This window comes from Cebus imitator, unplaced genomic scaffold, assembly GCF_001604975.1.
Source record: "Cebus imitator isolate Cc_AM_T3 unplaced genomic scaffold, Cebus_imitator-1.0 Scaffold19, whole genome shotgun sequence".
Taxonomy (NCBI): Eukaryota; Metazoa; Chordata; class Mammalia; order Primates; family Cebidae; genus Cebus; species Cebus imitator.
This window is the reverse complement of record NW_016107334.1, coordinates 10,130,158-10,155,083: the sequence shown is the minus strand read 5'-3', so window position 1 is coordinate 10,155,083 and position 24,926 is coordinate 10,130,158. Positions and strand designations below refer to the sequence as shown.

At 41.4% G+C, this 24,926-nt stretch overlaps 2 protein-coding genes across 3 annotated transcripts in view; one reads left to right on the top strand and one right to left on the bottom strand.

The window, feature by feature from the left end:
- The window catches only part of ASB7 (ankyrin repeat and SOCS box containing 7), a 49,726-nt gene extending 33,880 nt beyond the window's left edge, over nt 1–15,846 (bottom strand). The window contains exons 1-4 of the mRNA XM_017518805.2: nt 15,254–15,846; nt 14,973–15,071; nt 8,847–8,968; nt 6,556–6,817 (exon numbers count right to left, since the gene is read on the bottom strand). Of these exons, the coding sequence (XP_017374294.1) occupies nt 6,556–6,766 (211 nt within the window). The 5' untranslated portion in view covers nt 6,767–6,817; nt 8,847–8,968; nt 14,973–15,071; nt 15,254–15,846. The remainder of the gene's footprint in view (nt 1–6,555; nt 6,818–8,846; nt 8,969–14,972; nt 15,072–15,253) is intronic.
- Nucleotides 15,847–16,058: 212 nt separating this feature from the next.
- LINS1 (lines homolog 1) overlaps nt 16,059–24,926 on the top strand; it is a 31,894-nt gene continuing 23,026 nt past the window's right edge. Inside the window, exon 1 of one of the 2 annotated variants that reach the window (XM_017518768.2) lies at nt 16,059–16,179. The gene's annotated coding sequence lies outside the window, so the exon portion shown is untranslated. Of the gene's footprint in view, nt 16,224–24,926 lie in introns of both variants that reach the window. The other variant, XM_017518773.2, reaches the window with a different exon arrangement.

The window sequence follows — 24,926 nt, the reverse complement described above, 5'->3', positions numbered from 1 at the left end:
GGCCAGGAGTTTGAGACCAGCCTGGCCAACATGGCAAACCCCACCTCTACTAAAAAAAAAAATAAAAAATAAAAAAATTAGTCGGGTGTGGTGGCATGCGCCTGTAATCCCAACTACTTGGAGGCTAAGGAGGCTAAGGCGGGAGGCAGAGGTTGCAGTGAGCCAAGACGAAACCACTGCATTCCAGCCTGAGCAACAGAGCGAGACTCCATCTCAAAAAAAAAAAAAAGAAAAAAGAAAAGAAACTATATTGTTTTGAAAGTAACAGGTATGGCTGAGGCGGGAGGACTGCTTGAGCCCAGGAGGTAGAGGCTGCAGTGAACTATGATTGTGCCACTGCACTGCAGTCTGGGTGACAGAGGAAGAGAGCCTGTGGGGGGGTGGAGGGATATATGATGCATTCAAGCAACTTTCTAATCTCACCAAAAGGCGGTCCATTTCCAACCTTGTGATAAAAGAAAAGATTAGTTTTGCCTCTGTAAAACTGAGGAACAATTACTTTAGATAACTGGTGTTAGTTTTCGCTCTCTTTCTAGATGGAAGCAAAACAGATATGGGTTCTACCCTCAAGAAGCTTTAGACTCATTGGAGATATAGACATTAAATAGAGAACTATAAAACAATTCATTATGCTTATGATAGCTGTTGTAATAAAAAAGGTACAGGGAACAATCATATCATATAACAGAGGAATAACGTCACACAGGGAACAATAGTATCACATAGCAGAGAGATATACACACACACACACACATACACACACACACACACACACACACACACACGGATACCAGGTGACCTGGTCTGGCTGGTAAGAGGAGGTTTCCCTGAGAAAATGATCAGTGAGAGCTGAGAGACGCAGGCAGAGCTGGTGAGGGGGGCAGGGGTGGGGAGTGAGCAGAAGAGTGACCCCACAGGGTCCCAGGCCAAAACCTTTGCACTCCGTGACTCTGAAAGAACAGAGAGGGGCTGCGGCTCAAAGCTGCAGCTGGAAAGGTAAGAGGTGCCAGACATTGCAGGGCCACACGGATCACATTACAAACTTTTAAAATCACCCTAAGAGAAATGGGGAACCAATCATGGATTTTTAAAAGGAAATATTTTTATTTCCATTTTAACAGGTCACATTATTTGTAGACTGGGTTGGAAGGGGCAAGACTGGATGCAGGGATGGAAGAGGCCACTGCAACACTTCTGGTGAGGAATGTTTCCCAACCCAAAAATGGGGCAGAATCTCCAGGGAAAGGAAGTGAAAAGATCTGACAAATTTTTAGGAGGCAGAATCAATCAGACTTAGAAATCAGCGGTATTGGAGGTAAGGAAAAGGTACCAAGGATGGTTTGTAGATTTCTGGCATGGCTATCAGAGGCTTTGGTGCCATCTGCTGAGAATGAACACTGTGGTGAGAATGAACACAGCTTGTGCTGTGCTGGCAATGTCTCTGAGCTATGAGAGTACAGAGGTTGAACACACAGTTGGCTACACTGGTCTAGATATCACAGGCCAGGACTAGGTTAAATACAGAGCATGCCTAAGCGCCACATGTGGCCATAAGCAAATGGGGCAGTAGGTATTTTCTTCTACTAATTCTTCCACGTTGATTCATAATATGCTAGGAGAAACACTCTCTGATTCTCTTACTCTATTAGGGAAAGGGGATCAGGTAAAAGGTGTTATATAAAAACAAACATAGGGCTTGCCCAAAATATTGTTTTAGATAAAAACTCAGAAATGAAACCACACATATGTGAAAATCTTGTATGTGACCTAGTAGTGCACAGTAATGAAGAAACAATGCCTGATTTAGGCTATCTTCATGGGAAAAAAGTGAAGCTGTACCAGGCTACCTCATATACACAAAAGCCAATTCTGAACAGATTAAAAACCTAAATACCATAAAACATTTTAGAAGAAAATAAAGGCAAATAATGACCCTGCAGTATATTTCCTGAACAAGACACAAAGGGCACAAACTACAAGGCTAAAGAAAAACAAAATTCACCTACATTAAAATGTAGACTTCTGTCCGACAACAAAAACCAGAATGTGAAAAAAACTAGAGAAAGAAAACATTGCAACATGTAACAAAGAATACATAAACCATTCCATTCCAATAAATCAATAAGACAAAAAGCCCAGTCTCGCAATGTTTGCTACTCATATGTCATTTTTGCAAAAAAAAAAAAAAAAAAAAAAGAGAGAGAGAGAGAGAGAGACGCAGGCATATCACACCAGGGAAGAGAAAAACCATCTGGTAGTACATCACTCGTAAAGGCAAGTGAACAGGCACTATCCCGCCTGGTCAGTAAGGACATAAAATGATGACAATCTCTTTGGAGGACAACCTGCCAATATCCATAAAAAATATTTTCACTTGGCAAATGCACTTCTAGGAGTTATTCAAGAAATAAACTCTTACATACATAACGTCATCAGTCAAGGACATTCTCTGTAATGTGTCTAGTAGCCGAAAAATGAAAACTTAAAATGTCCACCAATAGAAGGTAAGTATAAATAAATCACATGCATATGATGGAATCTGAGACAAAGTCCTATGCAGATAAGGAACTATCACTAAATTAACCGTTACGTGAAAAAATCAAGAGGTAGAACAGAACATTTTAAAAAGGGAGCTGGTTACAAGGTAGAAGATGGAAAAATATTTCTGCCTACACGCATAGATGACCTCTGGATGGTACATAAGAAACCAGTGAAAGTGGTTACCCTCTGAGAAGAAGGGTAAGAGACTGGGGCTAAAAGTAGATATTGCCCCTCATTGATCAGTCTATAATAGTTTTAATTTGCTTTTTACCCATGTATGTATGCACTATCTTTTCAAAAACCAAAATCTCCTGCTATGAAAATTTCAGCCATTCCCAATAAATAAAATAAATAAATGATAGCATATCCATACTTATAAATACTATATTCAGAAGTTGCAAAGAACAGTGAATCAATATGTACTAACAGAACCTATAGAAGGTTTCTTTACGGATAATGAAAATGTTTTAAAATTGACTGTGGTGATGAATATCCAACTCTACGAATATGCCAAAAGCCATTAGCTGTACACTTTAAATGAGTGAATTCTACAGCATGTGAACTATATCTCAATAAAGCTATTAAAAAATATATATAGATATACAGTCATTTACTGCTTAACAACAGGGATATTCTGAGGACTGCGTTGTTAGGGGATTTCGCTCTTGTGTGAACATCATAAAATGCACTCACAAATCTAGATGGCACAGCGTACTATACACCCAGGTTATAGCATATAGTCTACTGTTACTAGGCTACAAGCCTGCACAGCATATGGCTGTACAGAATACTGTAGGTGACTGTAACACAGTGGCATTTGTTTATCTAACCAGAGAAAAGATACAGTCAAATATGGTATAACTTTATGGGACCACCATTGTAAATGGGGTCCATGATTGAGCAAAATGTCCTTATGTTGTATGTAACTACATACGTACATACATACAGAGAGAAAAGATTCAGAAACTACAGTGCAAGCTTGTCCAGCCCGCAGCCCAGGGTGGCATGCAGCCCAGGACAGCTTTGAATGCAGCCTAACACAAATTCATAAACTTCCTTAAACATCTTAAGACTTTTTAGCAATTTTTTTTTAGGTCCTCAGCTATCATTAGTGTTAGTGTATTTTACTTGTGGCCCAAGACAATTCTTCTTCCAATGTGGCCCAGGGAGGCCAAAAGATTGGATACCCCTGCTATTATAGTTCCTCACCGGTTTCTCCCTTTTCTCCCCACCACTGGTTTTGACAAAGTTTTACTGGAACACAGCCACACCCATTAGTTTATATACTATCTATGGCTGCTTCCATGCTATGATGGCAGAGCTGGGTAGTTACAAAAGCCAGTATGGCACACAAAGCCTAACATGTTTACTATTTGGCCTTTTACAGAAAAAGTTTGCAGACCTCTGATATTAAAAAGTCTTTAAGTCAAATAATTGAATAAAAAACAACAGTTGTAGAATTATACAGTCAGTATTATCATTAATGTTCAAAAACCACAAGCAACATAATACAACAGAATTTCATTTTCTTTTTCTTTTTGGGACGGAGTTTTGCTCTTTTGCCCAGGCAGGAATGAAGTGGTATGATCTCGGCTCACTGCAACCTCCACCCCTCAGGGGTCAAGCAATTCTCCTGCCTCAGCCTCCAGTAGCTGGGATTGCAGGCATGCACCACAACGCGCAGTTAATTTTTTAATTTTTAGTAGAGATGGGGTTTTGCCACATTGGCCAGGCTGGTCCAGAACTCCTCACCTCAGGTGATCAACCCACCTCCGCCTCCCAAAATGCTAGGATTACAGGTGTGAGCCACCGCGCCTGCCCATATGACAGAATTTCTTTTTGTTTTGTTTTGTTTTTTTGTTTTTTTAAGACGGAGTTTCGCTCTTGTTACCCAGGCTGGAGTGCAATGGCGCGATCTCGGCTCACCACAACCTCCGCCTCCTGGGTTCAGGCAATTCTCCTGCCTCAGCCTCCTGAGTAGCTGGGATTACAGGCACGCGCCACCATGCCCAGCTGATTTTTTGTATTTTTAGTAGAGACGGGGTTTCACCATGTTGACCAGGGTGGTCTTGATCTCTTGACCTTGTGATCCACCCGCCTCGGCCTCCCAAAGTGCTGGGATTACAGGCGTGAGCCACCGCGCCCGGCATGACAGAATTTCTATGAGTCCATGCAATACAGTTAAGAAATGCTCTAGAAGGATAAGCACCAAACCAAATGTATACCTAGTTACACCCACGCAGAGGCAGACTGACAAGGATTAGCCAAAGGGGACTTTGGCTTTTCGTAATTTAACTGAATATTTGCTTTGTTTGAAAGAGATAATATTCATGTATTACTTGAATAATACATTTTGAGGACATTTTTTATTAGCTTTTTATAAAGTGAGGCTGGCAAAAGTGGAAAGTAACAGGACTAGGTGGAATACAAATTGTGAGCCCTGATCTTGGTCTTAATGTTATGAAACTCTGCACAGAATTTTAGCAATTCTGACCCTACGCCCACCTTTTACTTTTTACAGATCTTTATCGTGGCATTCCACTTATAGTTCACTTTGATTAACCTCAGAACTGAGGTTTCCATGTTGTAAGGTGCCACGTGAAATGACGTGGAAGACAAGCTACAAGGTGGGCACAGGCCAGAGAGCTTCTGGGTCCTGACGACAGTCAACTATTTCAGGCATGTAACTCTCATTTCAGGGCCCCTGGGCCAGGCGGCTACTCCCAGTCTCAGGGCTAGTGCAGCCTTGCAGTCAGTCCATCCTGTCAGCCTTTGTATTCATATATTCATATTATTCACATGATGCCCATAAGAATACTAGGACTTCCAACGTTTTTCAGCACCTCAAAATGCAAGTACGTTTGGCTAGTCTTGTAACAAAGTATACCTTAGGAAGGAAATGAAATCATTTCTAATGAGCAACTAAAGCCCTAGACTGGCACATATGTAATTTGAGTCCCTAACCAAGCTGCTTTCAACCATAATTCACAGAGATAATGTGGGTATACAATCAAATATATATAAAATCCATCTCTAGGAAAATAAAGTAGGTTGAAATTCGACTAGAGAAAGTAAATTAGTTTTGGACAATTATTAGTTTAAAAACCATGGGAACGGACAGTTTTTCAAACCAAAAACGGAATATGTCAAGTATAGTTTCCAACTGCATACATTTATACAAAATTAGATCTCAGATAACCAGTCTTGTTATAACTACAAGCTATGTACAGTTGCTGGAAAAAAACAAGTACTCTAAAACAATAACAAAGGAAAGCACCTAAAACAAAAAGAGATATGGACAGGATATCATTGGGGCCATGATTTTTGTTGTTTTTTGGTTTTTTTTTTTTTTTTTTGACGGAGTCCCGCTCTGGTTGCCAATGGCACAATCTCAGCTCACTGCAACCTCCACCTCCTGGGTTCAAGCAATTCTCCTGCCTCAGCCTTCCGAGTAGCTGTGACTACAGGTACATGCCCCCACGCCCGGCTAATTATTTTGTATTTTTAGTAGAAACGGGGTTTCACCATGTTAGCCAGGCTGGGCTTGAACTCGACCTCAGGTGATCCACCCACCTTGGCCTCCCAGAGTGCTGGGATTACAGGCACGAGCCACCGCACCCAGCCAGGCCCATGATGTTTAAAGGACTTGTGCTAAGTCCGTACGCTTGAACAACTAACAACAGGGGAAACCTGTGTAATTCTCTAATTACAGGTACACCACAGTCACTTCTGCTTCTGAAACAAAAGCAACCGGACAACCTGAAGAAAGGCTGTTAAAGCTGAAATCACCTGGGCAGGCCTGGCTGTACAGAAACGACGGCTTTGGGGAAAAGAATCCATTCACAAAAATGTTCTTTTAAACAGTCGGGTTTAGCACATCTTCACAAAAGAAAGAGAGTAAGATGTTGAGTGCTAACAAGAGAGAAGCATTAAAAATTACACATAGACACATTTTAAACTAAATGTAATTTATGTTTCTCCTTGGGGAAGAAGATTTGCTTCTAGGAAACTCACCTCCGTGTTCTAGAAAAACCCGAACACATCTTTCCTTTCCTCTTGCTGCAGAGAAATGAAGCAGAGTCCAGCCATTAGCATCTCGGCCATTTGGAGAATAGCCTTGTTCTAACATCTTTCGCACCGTGTGGACATCCCCAGCAGCCACGGCAGCCTGGATCTGCAACTCTTCCTGGAGTTCAGGGTTCCTTCGACAGTGATGGTGTAACATCCTAGCTGAGTCCGCTTTTTACAAAGGATTCATTAGGTTACAGGGGTCAGCCTTTAAGAAGGGAAGGTAGAAAACATTAAATTTAGAATAACTGCTTCCTGATACCATGTCCACCAAGTATCACAGAATGTTCCATTTGCTCAATCAGTAAACTTATTTGACAATGCATACCACTAGCCAGGTGTGGTGTGCCTATAGTCACAGGTACTTAGGAGGCTGGCGGGGTGGGGATCACCTGAGCCCAAGAGATCAGTCCCAGCTACTCAAGAGGCTGAGGTGGTAGGATCACCTGAACCCAGGAGATCAAAGCTGCAGTGAGCCCTGACAGCACCACTGCACTACTCCAGCCTGGACCACAGAGCAAGACATCATCTTGAAAAAATTAAAAAAAAAAAAAAAGTAGCAAGATGATACAATGTATTTTAAAACCTTAAGAATCTGAACAATCAGGCCAGGCACAGTGGCTCAGGCCTGTAATCCCAGCACTTTGGGAGGCCAAGGTAGGAGGATCACTTGAGGCCAGGAGTTTGAGACCAGTCTGGCCAACATGGTGAAACCCCATCTCTACCAAAAATACAAAAATTAGCTGGGTATGGTGGCACACACCTGTAATCCCAGATATTTGGGTGGCTGAGGCAGGAGAATTGCTTGAACCCAGGAGACGGAGGTTGCAGGGAGCCCAGATTGCGCCACTGCACTCCAGCCTGGTCAACAGAGTAAGATTCTGTCTCAAAAAAAAGAATCTCAACAATCTGGTGCTTAACCACATGATAAAATTACAAAAAGGAAAAGTAATACAGTGAATTCTCATACTCTCTCAAAGATCACGAAAGATGAATATACTAAAACCCAATATACAACGAAATCTCTGGACAGGCACACTGGCTCACATCTGTAATCCCAGCACTTTGGGAGGCCAAGGCAGGAGGATCACTTGAGCCCAGGAGTTCGAGACCAATCTGGACAACATGGTGAAACCCTGCCTCCACAAAAAATACAAAATTAACAAATTAGCCAGGCATGGTAGTGTGTGCCTGTAGTCCCAGCTACTCAGGGGTAGAAGCAGGAAGATCATTTGAGCCTGGGAGGTTGAGGCTGCAGTGAGCCGTGACTATGCTACTGCACGCCAGCCTGGGATACAGAGCAAGATCTTGTCTGAAAAATTAAAACAAAAAAGTAAAATGAGACCCCCTTTATGGAAAACAGGAATAGTCCAAAGTAAAATGGTAAAAAGTTGCATCTTACATGTCTATACAAAAGCTTTTTTAGTGTGTTTTTAAGCTTTTAACCATGAGAAATCTAAACGAACAAGCTTCTAGAAAGCCATTCCAGGTGTGCTAACTGGAAGAAACAGATTAGACTCGTCTCTTAACTAGTAGCCTCTGTTCTAAAAAAAAGTTTAAACTGTGATAAAGCCCTTTATAAAGACATTTTTGTTCTCATATGTAGGTTAGGCATCGCAGGATAATCTTGTTAACAACAATCATTTATCTTGCAAAACTTACTATAGACTGTACAAAGGGTAAACTTAGGCCTAACAAGTCAAATCATCACAACTTAAGAATACAAATATCCTATGTTATTTTATACATAGAAAAATGGTGTCTTTACATACTCATAAGTATCACGACCAAATGATCAAATTTAAAAATATCAAGCTACTTCTATAGCTATTTCCTCAAAGAAAACTGGGAATAAACAAGATTGCCTCTTATTTCTTCTCTCAATTCCTTCACAAATTGACCCTCCTTAGAAGTTTTTAAATGAGAATCCTTTCAGAATAGGTTGTTGCTTATTCTCAGTTATAAGAGAAAATGCTGAAGACCATCCAAAGAAATTAATGGCAACTTACTATGCTCACAATCATCCTTAACAGATTTTCTTTTTAATCAAGTGATTATGTTGGCACTTAAATGAGGTCTACCATGCAAGAAAAAGACTGAAAGAATATCAAGACAAACCTGGGTTTTCTTTAGTGAGTGGTATATTTAATACACATTAACTAATTTAAGAGAGAAGGAAAAGTTAAATGAGTTTTCCCCCAAAACAACACAGATGACTGATGATCGAGTCAACTTACCTTACAGAAGAGTGTCCCTTCTCCTGATGTTTGGATTGCTTAATAACCATCGTGCACATACAGCATCGTGGGAAGGGGGTTCAAAGTATGTCCAGACTGCAGAGTAAAAAAGCCTTCTTGACCTAAAAACAAAATAACAATCATAGGAAAATTCTTTAAAATAATAATCATAGATGTCTCCACAGTCTGTCTTTTGATGAATTTAAACGTCAGTGCTTTATAATAAATCTACAGAGCAGAGAAAGAACTCAGATCAACGCTTACAGAAAATAATCTTGTTACATATGTTCGTCTCCAGTAAATATGATTTAGTTTCAGGACTTCACCCTCAAAAATGCAGTTATTTGAAAAAGAGCAAATAAAGAAAATAATAAGTCATGTCTTTTGGAATTTGGATGCAAGCACAGATTCTTCATTTTTCTCTACTGAGAATACATTTTCAGACTTGCTTCATCTGTATTACTTTTTAACTGACACCATTAGTCACCCGCACTTTCTAAACAGCACTTAATACATGTGCATTCAATATAGTAGGTAGCCTGGGTTAAAATGAAATCGATGATGAATAAAAGGAGACTGTGTCTTTAAATGCTTTTTCTTCATATGCCCTAAAAGCATCGAGGCAATTGCTTTGAAATTGTTTTTTCTTTATGCATACACCAAACTAGATAAAACATTAACAACAGCCTTGCCAGATTCTCCATGTGAATTCTGAGTAAACTCTCTACAACTTAAAAAAAAAGGGGGGGTGGATCTTTCTTCCTGTCAATTAAATTCCAGCTCTGTTAATTACATTAAGGTTAGGGACACAAAGTGGCTTCTACACAAAACTGTAGGACTTACATATTGGGAGAACTACCCCATTCCCCTTATGGTGAATGAGCATCACTTAAACTTTCAGACAAGAAAAGGTCAGGCCACTTAGCAACCTGACACAGAGCAGTTGTACATACTGCTGGCTGCACACCAGAATTTTCAACCAATCCAAATTAGTATAGTCCACTTTTCTCTTGTCCTCTATTCTTATCTGTTTTTCCTTGTCAAACTCCTTCAAGGAAGGTAAAGAGTTTGCCAACTTGCCCTTGGAAATAAAATTTGTTTTAAAACTCTATTATTATTTCTAAATAAATGAGGCAGACAGGATCAGAACAACTCCTACGAAGCAAGCTGTGAAACATGCAGAACGATCCTTATACAAATGGTTGATTCTAAGACTGGAACATCACACGGTGCCAGAAAGTAAGGAGGTGCTCAAAGGGACAGAGGAGCCAAGTGAAAGGTCCCTCGATGGCCAGAGAGGGAACAACCTGGAGCCATACTTAAAATAGCACCAAGTGACAACTCAAAGGACTAAGCAGGTATCAAAGGGTTCATATTGATACAAATAACTGATTCAATAAACAAAGAGGGGAGAAACACATCTGCTGTCCAGAACTTCAAATAATTTGTATAGATAGTCCCTCCTAAAGGTGGTGAGAAACATATAGGAAAATATAACATGTTATTAGCAGAAACTGAGTGTGGAGCATGCAGGAACTCTGTACTGCCTCTAATTTTTCTGTAAATCCAAAGTTTTACTACAATAAAGTTTATCTTAAGAGGCAAATCAATGTCTCCAACCACACACTGCCACAAATGAGTTTGCCATCACTTTTCACATAAGCTACTTTAAGAGTGAACATCACCGGACATCTCACTTCCAAGTGTGTTCTCAGCACTTCCTGCTTCCCATTAGAAGTAAAAATCACCCAACACAGCTTCAAGCCTGTGAGAATCCTGTGGTTTTTGCTGGCTTCCAACTACCCATCACTACTTCCATAGAGGCAGCTAGAAGTGACAGGAAAGAGGACATGAGAGCTGAGCAGAATAGGAAATGATATTAATTTACTGATAATATAAAGAAAAGGCCTAGTGGTAAAAGATGAAGCGGCTACACTATTTCTCCCCACAAGAAAGATGCAAAGGTGTAATAACTTGTGACCATTCCATATGAGCTCCTTCAATCAAACAAACAAATGTCTGTGGAATGCCTGATGCGTACTTGGCACTGTGACAGGCTCTGGCCACGGGTAGCACCTCCAGGTGGTATTCCAGTAGAGCTCTGCATACTTAAAATGAATTTTTTTAAATCCCAAACATTTTTAAGATTATTTTTCTCTTTTCTGACAATACCAAGTGTTATACACAATAACCACAGGTTTAAACCAAAAAAGTATGCCTTGCATGTACTAATGCATCCACATTTACCAGAAAAAAAACACACACGTCATGCACACATGATCCCTGTCAGCTGCACTTCTTTGAATTATGACAATAATTTATTACAAAAGACCCTCAAATAGTCAAAACATCAACAAGTAATTTCCTCTTGGTGTTACTTTATGAGAAATGCACCTGACAGAGTAGAGCTCTTGACGTGTGTATCGATGAATAAGAAAGACCTATGGAGCTTAAAAGTGAACACAATATTCAGTGGTAAAGAATGTCTATTAAAAACCACAGAGGAAGTCCAGAGATGAGAATGGAAGAAAGTCTATTTTCCCTCAGGGAGTTAAAGTTAAAAAATCTGATAGCTCATGGAAGTCACCTATAATATAATGGAATATAACAAAGGAGGTAATTTTCTAAGTTACGTATGTTCAGTGTAAGTTTTTGTGGACTCGGGAACTACTGATACTGAGAGTACGATCTTTAGAAATTTTATTCTAGGTCTCAGTCAGAAGAAAAAAAAAGAATCCAAACAAGGAAGACTTTCTTTTCCACTACATGGGGTCAAAAGAAAGCAATCTAGGCTTCCAAGCTTTAATATTATTGACCATATTAATAACTATTAATTTTGAAATTAAAATACATAACCATCTAATTTCCATATATATGCCAAGTGAAGTTCATTTAGTTAAAACCACAACTTCTTGCTTCACATAGTTAAAAGAAAAAAATCTATACTGATAGAACAGAGTGAAGAGTAAAATAAACATAAAATATGTTTAAGACCTGTCCAAAGTTAGAAAACCTTCACCAAATTTGATCACATTTCCCCAATTTCCTTTGGCATAAATGATTAGACATTCATGACTTTTTGCATATTGTTTTCATTAAAAGTTCACACATTTTTGATTAAGTGTTGTAAATGGAACTGTGCTTTCTGATGTCACATAAACTTAGAAAAGATATTGGCTTGCTACTCAAAGAAAGAAATAAGCATTTCTTTGCAAAGTAAACAAAAATACATGCTGTTAAGAAAATAAATGCGGCCAGCAACTCCGATGACATTGGATCTGAGGAAAAAAAAATTCTTCAATGCTTCACGTTCACAAGATCTAAGAGGGAAGATGGACGCAAAGCACTACAAGGCCTGACCCAAACGTAGAACATGGCTGAGATGCCTATTCACAAGCTCCACTGATACGATCAGGAGCCTGGAACCCAAAATAAAGTAGAAGGGTAATTTTAGTACCACTCAGCATAGCATAGCGTAGTGGTTATTTTCCAAAACAAATAAAGGTATTACTATTTCATCCAAATGACCGGACCTCCATGTAAAATAGGGATTACCATGCACAGCTTATCTATGACTCACATAAATCCCAGCAGAGAAAACCAATAATTTTCATGAAATGTGGATGAAGCAACAGGAGAAATTTTAGAATTCATTTATCCAGACCCAACTCAAAGCTTAAATCACAAGTACTGTAACAATGAGGTTCTGTCAACATTATCCTTTCAACCAAGCTCTGCCAATACCATCTTTGCAGCCTTGTGTGTCAGTTCCTAGAAAGTTCGCAAGAAAGGACACAATCATTCTACTTAAGGAGTGCATTCAGTTGATTAGGAAATGGAAGGCTGAGAGTCAGGTACCAGATATGCTAATATAAACATTATCTGGCTTTAGACTTTTTAGGGATAGTGTGTATCTCTATGTCACCAAAGTTAAATGTGAACGAATTAAAGAGATACTGTACGTGTCACAGTATTAAATAATTGTAAATGATGTCACTTTATGTTTAAAGAATATAAGTACTGGCCACAGTATACTAAAGATTCATCATTGAATATCTTCAATTAAAATCAATTATTCTCCCTACGTGATTATAAATCTGTATTTGGTGACCAAATAAATTGGATTTCCTTTTTAAACCACATAATTGGCAACAGAATTAACAAAAGCTAACTACCAGATTAAAAAATGTAAGTTACCTAACTAGCCAAGTTGGTAAATACCCAAATTTAATATTCTAAATGTATGGCATAATCTATAACAAATACTCTCATTCTAATATTAGAAACATTACAGATGCTGACAATTTATATATATTCCCTAATCTTAGAAAAACCATTAAAAGATGAGATGGTCCATGAAATACTATTTAAGCAACGAGAATGAACTGGCTGAGAGCCAGGGTAAAGCCTTTTCCTCTCTTACCTTATATGCTGGACTAGCCACAGGCTCCCTCCCTCACCATCTCAGGTGAAACTACCCATTAAAAATGAAAGCATCCTAGGGTTAAATCTGAAGCAGAAAAAATATTTAACTGAGAGCCTTGAATACAAAACACAGTACTTCATTTTTGATCTTTAAAACATACTTCAAATATTTTAGCATTTTTTAGAAGTTCTGAAGTAATCATTAGGCCATCTCCCTGGCAACTTCCATACTTACATAATAAAATTAGCCTTTAAAGGTTTCTGCCTAGCTTTTACTGATGTAGTCAAGTACTCCTGATTCCCTACATACACATACAAAGCCTGCCCTAAGTTTTCACCAGGGAACAGTAACAGGTACATACTGATTCTAAATCCTATTCTGCAGAATCTCTTCTTTTGGCATCCAGTTCCCTGTCTCAAGAACACGTATACCTCAGATCCCCTTAAAAGCGTCTTTAGCTATGTCTTGAGAATTAACAAAATCAGTAAAGATACTAATTTCTTTTTGTGGAGGGCAGAATGTCCAGAGGAACATAGGAAAACAAAAATATTCATTTCTGCTATTTTAAGTACTTCCTTGTAACAAAAATTCCCTAAACAATCTGGGATATTAAAATAACTCAGATTAACAAGTCACTTTATACTTTTGCTACTGGATGTTAGAAAAGTCATTCATTTGGCTAATTTTGGAATTAAACTTTGTTTAATTTCCATGCTTATATTCCCTCTTCAGGAATTACACTAATGTCCTAAGCTTACCTTCAGTGCATTTTCAGAAGCAGCAACAAAATATGGCAGCAGAAATATGATCACATGAACTAGATGCTTAAATTTCAATCTAGCAAACTCTAGGTAAGGGTTTTGAAATGAAAAATCTTTTCTTATAAGTGCTAAAATTAAGAGCCAGATATGTAAACACACCAAAAGGTTCCTTTGCTTTTAAATTCCTGAGAGTAGGACGATTAATAAGACATTGTGTAAACTTTTTAAAGTTCTTCCAGAAAATCTGAGGTGTAACTTACAAGTTTTAAAGCCCAGCCACTTTGTGACACACAAACACACAAAAAGCCAAAAGAGTTAATTACACTTAAGAGCTTCAGGGTAATAATGTTGCCTTTATACCATTCACACTCTTAAGGTACACAGGTTCACTTTTTAGTAGGAAATAAAATCAATTTTCTTACACTCATAAATCTCAAGCCATTAATTTACCTTCCTCTACCAAATCATTGTCAACTCGGTAACTCAAAAGATTTTTCTGATGCAGGTAGAAGAAAGGTGATAGGAAAGAGTAAGGGGGGGAAACAGTAAATTATGGTTTAATTAAAAGGGAGAGTCATTCAGAATTAACAAGCAATTAACAAAGGAATTGAGGAATTCCTATGAGAGTAAGGAAGGGGGTAGCTATAAAAAGGTCTCAAAGTCTCAGAGCAAAGTAAATGGCACAGTAGACCAAAAGATAACGCAAAACACCGAAACACATTGCACAGAGAGAAAGTGGAAAAATGCGTTCCTAGGGCAGAGAAGTTATAAAATGTTAAAAATCAGGCACGGGTAATGTTTTTGTTTTTCCTGGGAAACTGAGGGGGGGTTGGGTTAGGAAAGGTTGCATTCCCAGGCAACCACCCTGAAAATAAAGCACTGCCTAATGAGGTAGGGGCCAGGAATAAACAATGGGGGAGGGGAAGGCTGGCTCATTACCTTTATAGACGATGCTGATCAGAGGCACTGTGCCTTCTGCTTCCCTGGTAAGTGGGTAGACCCCTTCCTGCTTTCGCGTCTTCTTCAGCCAGCTCAAACCTAGAAAAACAGAAACCAGTAAGTGGTGCAGTGCCTCAGGGGTGAGGAGGGGGCTCTGAAGAAGCGGGAGCTCAGGAAGGCGACAGGAGAGTGGCAAGGGCAGGCGAGAAAAAGCAGAGATTTTCCTATCTCCTGCCCTCCCAACCAGCCCTCTTCCCCTCAGGGGAGGTATCTGACTTTACCTGTCTCCTCAGCTGCTGCTTCTCTTCCTCCTTTTAGCCTCCTCCACACTCACCAACTTCTCCATTGAAGAAATACCCTAGGCAGGGCCGGACCCTGGTGTTCCTGATCCTCCTTGGTGCTTCACGGCCCCAGCCCGGCGAGCATCCAAACAGCCGAGCAGGCTGGAGGTGACGGTCCCCGCTGCCGGGCAGCCTCGGGGCAGGGGTGTAGGGAGGCAGGGAGGAAGTCCCGGCTCCGGTGGGGGGGGCAGTCCCGGTCCAGGGCTCGGAACTGGGGGCTGCCGCGCTCCGGGCCGGAGGCTTCCAGCTACGGAGGGACCCAGGAGGTCTCGGGACAGCAAGGTCCTAGGTCATACGAGGTCGGAAGTGCCAGCCGTGGGGTCTCCGGACAGGGGGCTTTCGGGATGCACTTTGCACTGGGCCACCCCCGCCCCCTCCCTCCAGCACTTTGGGGTCACTGGGATGGGACCAAGCCTTCAGCAACCAATCAGCGGCCGCAGTGGAGCCTGAGCCTGGAGCCGTAAACCAGGTCCGGGGTGGGTGGGGGTGGGGGGAGTGGGGGCGACTTGGTTGGTTGGTTGCTTCCCTCTCTCCTCCTTATCCCCAGCAGCCCCCACCTTCTGCCTGCCGTAAAGCTGCCTCTGCATTCGCGACAGTTAAAGGAGGCGTGTCGACCGGGACTGTGACTCGTCTCCGATTGGTCTCACTCACTTACCCCCACGGCTTCCCTGTGGTGGCTTCGGAGGCTCCGCCCCCGACGAGGGACTCTAAACAGTTGCTAAGAGACACTGTACGCCGAACGCGGTCTTTGCGCATGCGGGAGGAGGGGCCAGCGTGTACTTTCTGTGAACTACGGTGGCCCAGAGAGGGCAGGTGTGTTCTCTAGAATGGCGGTGTGAAGAGAGTTGGCCTGAGCCAGATCCCAGGCAGATAACCCGGAGCAGCCGCTGAGCTGGGCGGCAGGGGAGGCGTGAGTGCGGCCAAATGAGGGCCTGGTCCAGGGCTTAAGGTTGGGAGGGCGGCAGGCTCAAACAAGCGAAGAAAGGGGTCCTGTTTCTCCGCCCCTGCTCAGCGCTTCTCAGACGCAAGTCCTTGGCGCGTCTGTCAGTCCCTGAGACCCCATTAGCTTCCAGGCTGGGAATGCCTCGCCTAGAGTGGGAGAGGGGGACTCTTTGGGATGGTGACGCCGGTCCAAGGGCTTCCCTGAAGGGATCGCAACGTTGGCGGGTTCCTGTGAATGAATGGGAAGGGGGCGTGGGGAAAACGCGAGATAGACTGATCATGACATGTTTGTTAGGCGCATTTATTCATCTAGCAAGTGTTTTACTGGCCAGTGTTCTAGTCCTTGAGGAGACAACAGTGAACAAGATAGTGATTTCGGGGAGACAAACACAAAATTATGAGATAGGGATGCGTTATATGAGAAAAATCAAGCAGAATGGTGAGATCGATTTTGACCAGGACGTGATGGGCTATAGCATATTAGATAGGTAGTGCTATGGTGTGAATATCTGTTCCCTTCAAAACTCACGTGTAATCCCCAGTGTGGCAGTACTGAGGGGTAGAGTCTTTAAGAGGTGGTTGGATCATGAGGGTTCTGTCTTCATGAGTGAATTAATCTATTAATGGATTATCATGGAGGTAGAACTGGTGGCTTTATAAGGAGAGACCTGATAACACGTGAGCCTGCTCGGCCTCTGATCACGTGATACTTTGCTGTGCTGCCTCCTGACACCAGGTGTGGTTTGTCAGTCTTAAGACTTCCCAGCCTCCAATACTGTAGACAATAAATTACTTTTCTTTATAAATTACCAAGTTTTAGGAATTATTTTATAAGCAACAGGAAATGGACTAAGATAGTGAGGAAAGGTCTCTGAGGAAATGACATTTGAGCTTAGATCTGAATGACGAAGAGCCAGCCATGCCAAGATCTAGGGAAAGAATTTTGCCAGCAGAGAGAATTAGAAATGCAAAGCCTCTGATGCTGGCGTATGCTTTGCTGTTTACAGGAACTGCCAGAGAGAAGGCTAGGGTAGTTGAAGCAGAGTGGTGGGAAAATGACTGGTAATGAGACTGGGGGATGAGGCACAGAGATGAGAAAACGCCAAAAGTCAGATGTTGAAGGGCCCGGTAAGTTTTGTTTAGGAGTTTGGACTCTCTTCTAAGGAAAGTGGATTGATTTTTCAGACGAAAAGTGGGTGTAGGATGGGCCACGATACAACCCCTTTGGAAGGGATCGGTTGCAGTTGTCCAAGGGAAAAGTGCAGTGAAATGCACAATAAAATGACAGTGAAGATAGATTCGGCTTTTTTATTTTTGGCACATTATAATTTCATACTTTCATAATTTCTACTTTTTACATTTCCATTTCTCCTTGAAATTGGTAGCTGAATTATAATTAGAAACGACTTATTCAGGACTGTTAAATGGTATCAATTTTTAGTAGCTTTCGATCTTTCAATTCTGCCATGATTTCTCCCTTTATTTTTTCTTAACAGCGGGACTCCAATGTAAAAAATGAAATAAAAGCAGTATTTTATTAGTATTGTAAATGTATAGGAAGCCATTGTTTCAGATTAAACTCCTGCGCTAGGCCCCACAGACCAGCCCAAATCAGAATCAAGTCACTGGTGCTAGATGCCACATAATCAAACAACTTAGAAATGGGCCAGTTGTCAAAAAAAAATTCAGAAGATACACAGCAAAGAATCAGAAGTGGGCTTGGTTTACCTGAGCCAGCATGATAAAAAAAAAACTCTCTCCTCCATTTTGACTCATCAATCTGTCTTTCATTCTCTCTTTTTGCTTCTTCATCCCTTTTTGGCCCACCTCCTCTGCTCAGCTAATCAGAACACCTTTTCTGAATTTTTAGTTGAGATGCTGCCAGGTTCATGAATTGCTAATAAAAGCTAATTCCGTCTTTAAATTTGTTCATATTTTGTTTGCTTTTGTTTGTTTTTGTTTTTGAGATGGATTCTTGATCTGTCGCCCAGGCTGGAGTGCAGTGATGCAATCTCGGCTCACTGCAACCTCTGCCTTCCAGGTTCAAGCAATTCTCCTGCTTCAGCCTCCCAAATACCTGAGACTACAGGTGTGTGCCGCCACACCTGGCTAATTTTTGTATTTTTACTAGAGATGGGGTTTCACCACATTGGCCAGGCTGTTCTCGAACCTTTGACCTCGGGTGATCCGCCCACCTTGGCCTCCCAGAGTGCTAGGATTACAGGTGTGAGCCACTGTGCCCAGCCTCAAATTTTGTTTTTTAACAGTTCACATATAATGTACAAGTTCAGTTTTATAACATTTACTAATTGCAGAGTCAAGAAGTTTTGAACTCCAAAAAGAAGGGAAAAGAGGGAGAGAAAGAAATTAATAAATACGTAAGTCGTTGTGGAGAATATATTCAGCCTTGTAGCAGACTCAGCACCCATTCAGCTCATATAGTGTGTTTGCTAAATGATGGTTAAGTAGAGAGATGGGGGCCTAAGAACTTGTTGGTAAGGAGCCTGGAAACAGAGTTGTCTCCTAATTCCTGACTCTGTATTTCTGGCCATTTAATCCTGCGTTCAAGTTAAACAACAATTTTTCAAACGATCGAAATACATGATTATGTCATAGCCAAGGAACATCATATTGTCAAAGTTTCACAGAATGTACTACTAGATCATTTTTAATTGCTTTATTGAATTGGTGCTATCAAATTTGCTAACTTTTATAACTTCGGTGATTTGTTTTTTGTCCTCTTTGTGTTGAAACAATTTCAATTGCATAATATTTTTAACAAGTTAATATTGATTAGGTTTTAACAGATATACTTCATTTCCCATTTACTTAGTTAATATAAAGCTCAGAAAAATGGGAACATCTTACAACATATAAAAGAAATAATTTGGGATAAGTATTTATGAAGCAATTCATGAAACCCTGACTCATTCAGAATTGAGTTTATTTCTTGAGTAGGAAAAGGCTTCATCATTGGAAAAATGCCCTAGTCCCCTGCAGCAATTGTGATTTAGCTGGTCTCCGGGGAGTCCAAGGCTGGGGGATTTTTCCTAGTGTTCTAGTGATGTCAGTGTGAAGGTCAGATTCCAAGGTCAAGGACCACTGCCCAGGAGGCTGTGTCCTGGCCCATAAAGCACTTGGTGGTGGAGCGAATGAGCAGTTTATGCTCTAGTTGGCAGTAGGCTCTCTTCTGGGCCTGCAGGTGGTGTCTGGGGATCTTGGTGTAATAAAGACGGCCACCAGAAAGACAGGTGCAGCACAGTTTGGAGCCCATTATCTGCCTTGTCGCCCAACTTAGTTCAGCTGTACCTAGCAGAAAAGGGAGATGGGGCTGGGTAGAAAAATTGCATTTCAGACCTTGGTCATCCCAGCAAAAAGAATGTTGAAAGAAAGGAAGCTAAATGAAGGCTTTTGAGTTCCTTATAGTTTTGCCCTGGCTAAGGGATTTTGGTCTCTAGGGTAGTTTTAATTTGTATTGTGTCACAACCATTTTAGGATAGTACTTCAACATGTGTTGCTTCTGTTGAGGACATTGTCAGATGTGTAATACAGTAAAGAGGAAATAAGCTCAGAACTTAATCCCTGCTATGGATACTACTGTTTACAGTTTTTTGAATTACGTTTTTATTATAGTTTAAAATTCAGAGCTTGAAAATTATATGGCATGTTAAAAGTTTTTTTGAGATCAAAACAGCACTAAAATATACTTTGGGACAGATTTTAGGATTATTTGAGACATATACACTACTAAATTAATCTGGGCAGGAACGTATTCCACAAATACAGGTACCTACTGTGTATCAAATGCTGTGCCAGTAGCTAGACAAGAACCTAACTTGGAAGAACCAAGCAGACAACTCTTAACAGAATTTACAGTCTAGTGCGGAGACATACACAAACCATTGCACAGATCCGTTCAAGTACAGCTGTGACATGCTCTGTGAGGCAGAGCCCCAGAGCTGGAAGACAGAGTATCACCAGAGGACCTGGCCCTGCCAAAGAAAGTCATATTTAAGTCTAAAACAAAAGGGAAAGTGAACAGAAGAGCTTTCTGGGCAGAAGGAGAGGTATTGCATTGAGGCCCAGAGGCAGGAAAGAACCTTTCAAATTAATAAAGACATATTGACGTCCAACTACTTGAGTTGTATAGATGTTGTCACCATATAAGCCATTTAATTTTTGCAAATCTTGGAGTGTATGCTACTTGGCTGAGGTAGATAGATAATCTCATTTTATCAATTGAAAATCAAATCTTGTCTGTATGTACAGAATTTAGGAGTTCAGTAAAATCTGGGTAGTATCACATCTATAGACAGTTCCTAAACACTACCCTGCCACTGGTGGCAGGTTTGTGGGGGCAGACGGAAAAGGGACAAGGCATAGACCAGAAAAGGGGAAGACTAAGGAAAACCTTTCAGTGAAACATTTCATTCTGAAGTACCACTTAAAACATACAGTCATAATTTAGCAACTAAGTGTAGAAAGTATCGTCATTCATATTAATACATTGGGGAGTTTCCATTTATTTAAAAAATGCTTGGCATTGGCTGGGCATGGTGGCTCATGCCTGTAATCCCAGCACTTTGGGAGGCCAAGGCAGGTGTATCACAAGATCAGGAGTTTGAGACCAGCCTGGCCAATGTGGTGAAACCCTGTCTCTACTAAAAATATAAAAATTAGCTGGGCATGGTGGTGGGCACCTGTAGTCCCAGCTACTCGGGAGGCTGAGGCAAGAGCATTCTTTGAGCTCGGGAGGCACAGGTTGCTGTGAGCTGAGATCACACCATTGTACTCCAGCCTGGGCTACAGAGTGAGACTCCATCTCAAAAAAAAAAAAAAAAAAAAAAAAATGTGTAGCATTAGCATAATGTGATAAAAACCGAAGGAGCTCAGATTCCTCATCAATACATCAAGTAGATTATGCAGTGGTTCTCAAAGTGTAGTCCCTGGTTCAATTCTTAGGCTTTCGTCAGACACACTAAATCAGAATCTCAAGGAGCGGGCCCAGCCATATGTGTTCTCATAAGCCTTCCAGGGAATTCTGATGCTGCAGTTTGAGAATCTTCTCTAAATTATCTCTGAGATCTCTTCTACTATGAACACATTATGCGTCTAACGTCCAGCATTAATCTGTACTATGTTTTTAAAAAAGCATTTGCCTATGGTCACATGATAGAGCTACTTGAGAAAGATACTGTTGCCAATAGGCCAGGTCAGGTTCTTCTCTTCTGTGCGCAAAAGAATTTGAAAGGGAGACCGCAGTGAGAATATAGAAGCTTTATTGCAGAGTGGAAGCAAGTACACACTCAAAAGAGGTGTGCAGTGTGGTCAGGGCCTACCACACAGGTAGGCATAATGAAGGCACAGATTGTTCTATAATAAAGAAGAGGGTTTCCAGGAAATGGGTGGGCAGTTCCCTGAATCAGGGTGCCACCTTTTCTTGACTAAATATGGTTAATCCAGAACTGCCATGGCTTCAGGTACGTGGCAGGGAGTGGGTGGTTTCCCCAGGGAAGTTTTATGGTAATAGGGGCATAGTGCAGCCCAGAGTCTGCATTCAGTCAAGTTTTTGGCATCTTGGATTTAACCAGTTGCAGCAGGCTTCCTCTTTGTTACACTCTTATCTGTGCCTAAAGCAGGATGTCCTGCAATCTGTCTTCATTGTTGCAGCCTGTTGTAACAGTTCCTTTCTGCTGGGGCCAGTCCTTGTGCTAACATTTGTGGCTCTGTTTGTATTGCTTTTAGCTGCCTGCAAGTAATCATGCCCCATTCCCTAACTACCTGCCCTAATATGTGTATTTTCTGTTGACCAAGTTTATGTCAATGCTATTATACAATCCCTGTATCATTCCAGGCTTCTGAGAACAAAATCACTTCATTTACATGTCTGAAACCAGTACAGGCTTTTCATGAATCTGTCCAGCAGCTCTGCGTTTGCTGCTACCTGCATTCTGCCCAATTAAAGCTGAACCAGGGTGACCTCAGTCAAGTTGTCAGTTGCCAAATGAATGTGACCTCTTGATTTTGCACTGTTTCTCATCTTTGAGAACACGCCCTATCCCCCTTCAGAGGTCCAACATCTGCTAGTTTCTACTGAATTCCTGATCAAGAATCTGCTAACCAGAGTGCAGGGAACAAAAAAGAATCTGGTAGCTGATGTTTTGCTCCCACCCCCTTAAAATGGGGAACAGGGAGCTTTCCTTCTCAAAGTAAATTATGTCCATTCGTTTTTTAAAAAACAACTTGGTCCAGCATGGTGGCTCATGCCTGTAATCCCAGCACTTTGGGAGGCTGAGGCAGGAGGATCACTTGAGGCCATGGGTTCAAGACCAGCCTGGGCAATATAGCAGGACCCTGTCTCTATTAAAAAAAAATATGGAAATTAGCTGAGTGGTGCCTGCCTGTAGTCTCAGCTATTTGGAAGGCTGGAGCAGGAAGATCACTTGAGCCCAGGAGTTCAAGACTGCAGCAAGCTAGGATGGTTCCACTGCAGTCCAGCCTAGGTGACTGAGCAAGACCCAAAACGAAAACAAATTTATTTCATATGTAGACCTGCAAAGGAAATAAAGGAGCATGCAGGGCAGACACTGGAATTGAGTATTACAGAGACAATGGCTTTTAATTTAACCCTCCCAGCATCCGGTAAGCTGGGTCCCATCATTATGCCCCTTGAACTTAGGAGGACACTGAAGCTTGGCAGGTAAGTTGCCCCTGTGGCGACTCTGATGTGGTGAAGCCACTTGTCTCCAGAGCCCAGTGAAGCCGCCTTGTTGTCTGGGGTAAATACCCAAGGTTTGTCGTCTCATCCCAAGGGAATTGAGGACGTGGACACACAAGGTGTGAGTTTAAGAGCAGAGGTTTAATAGGCAAAAGAAACAAAATAGCTCTCTCTCTTGTAGAGAGAGAGGGGCACCCAAGTGGGTCTTCCAGTTTCCTGGTGAAATGCATGGGGTTTTATAGGCCAGCTTGAGGAGGTGGTGTCTGATTTACTTGGGGCCTGAGAGATTGCTTGACCAGGTGTGCTGTTTGCATAGTGTGAGAAGCTGGTCATCTCACCCTAATCCTTTGTTATGCAGATAGATTCTTTACCCATCTGTTCCTTTGCCATACACATGTTTGACAAAGAAAAAGGAAGATGGAGCCTCCATGTTGAATATGCCTGGTCCCAGGCAACCCTTTCCTATTGGCATAGCTGCCAGCATTCACCTATGCAAACTTTTAGCTTGCATATCTATGCTTGCAGCTTGATTTTTCAGGCTGCTTTTTGTTAGAAAAGAAATGATTTTGGGGCTGCTTTTTATTAAAAGGGAAACCTTGCCAAGGACTCTCTTACCCTATCTGTCTAAATAATTTCTTTCTAGCTCCTGTATCATCAGGCTGTTACCAATATATTACTTTGACAGAAAAATGCTTTTAAGTATTAAGTCTTTTATCTATAACTTGATTGCCAGGCTTTTCCTTCATGCCAAAAAAAATCCTGTTTCAGAGTCTTAAGACAATGGTTTAATAAGAAGACAATTTATAAACATGGGACAGAGTTTGTATTCGATCTCAGAAGTAACCTGGGGACTTGTTAGAAATACAAATTATTGGGCCCCACCCCAGAACTATCTTATGGGAAACTCCTAGAGTAGGTAGGGCCCTGCAGTCTGCTTTCACAAACCTGTCAGGTGCATGCCACCATTTGAGCACCAAGATGGTGTAGCACCCAGAGGCTAGTAACAGGCAGTACCCCCTTTAGCCCTGAGGCTAAGGATTGCTGGCAGTTCCTGGAACTTGAAAGTCCAGCCGGCCTTCCACCCCTCCCACTCCAAATCTGGAGCCTCTTGGGGCACTGAGGAAGGTGACGAATGGAAATAAAAGGAAGATACTGGTACATGGCATGCTGTTGGAAGATATCTGCCCCACTTCTTTCAATAGGGAGGGAGGTGCTCTTGTCTAACCAGACCCATTTTCTTTTTTCTGTCAAAGTTCATGCAGTTTTTGGTGGAGGGAACCAGAATCTTGGAAGACAGCCTTGGTTTGGAGTGCCTCAGCTTCTGCTTCAAATGTCCCTGAGTCCTCATTAATGGAGCAAAATAGATGGAAGTAGCCTTTGGGCTGTGATCAGATTTGAACCTATTGTTGAATTAGGGGAAGGCCCCCTATTGACTTTCCCAGTCTATCAGTCTATGTAGTAGCCACATCATATAAAGAAGACTAGTAATTTTTTTTACTTTCAATACTGATCATGAAAATATTTTTTTTATTCTGAATTTAAACATAGACATTATCTAAAGAAAACCTCCCAAAAAGTAGTGACATTTTTTGTCACATAAAAAGAAAGGTTAAATTACTAGGAGCTTGTTCCTTGATAATTTCAAAATTAGGTGATGGGAGAGTGTTTTCTAATGAATAGACAGTGTACTTAGACGTTCTACGTATTTCAGCTGAGTGCAGTGTCATGCCCGTGTGGTTCACCTACTAGAGAGGCTAAGGCGGGAGGATCACTTGGAATTTGAAGCTCTAGTGTGCTATGCTTGCACCTTTGTGAACAGCCACTGCTCTCCAGCCTGGGCAACATAGTGAGACCCTGTCTTTAAATATTCTGTAAGAAAATACAATTGCCTGAACCCAGGAGGCGGAGGTTGCGGTGAGCCGAGATTGTGCCATTGCACTCCAGCCTGGGTAA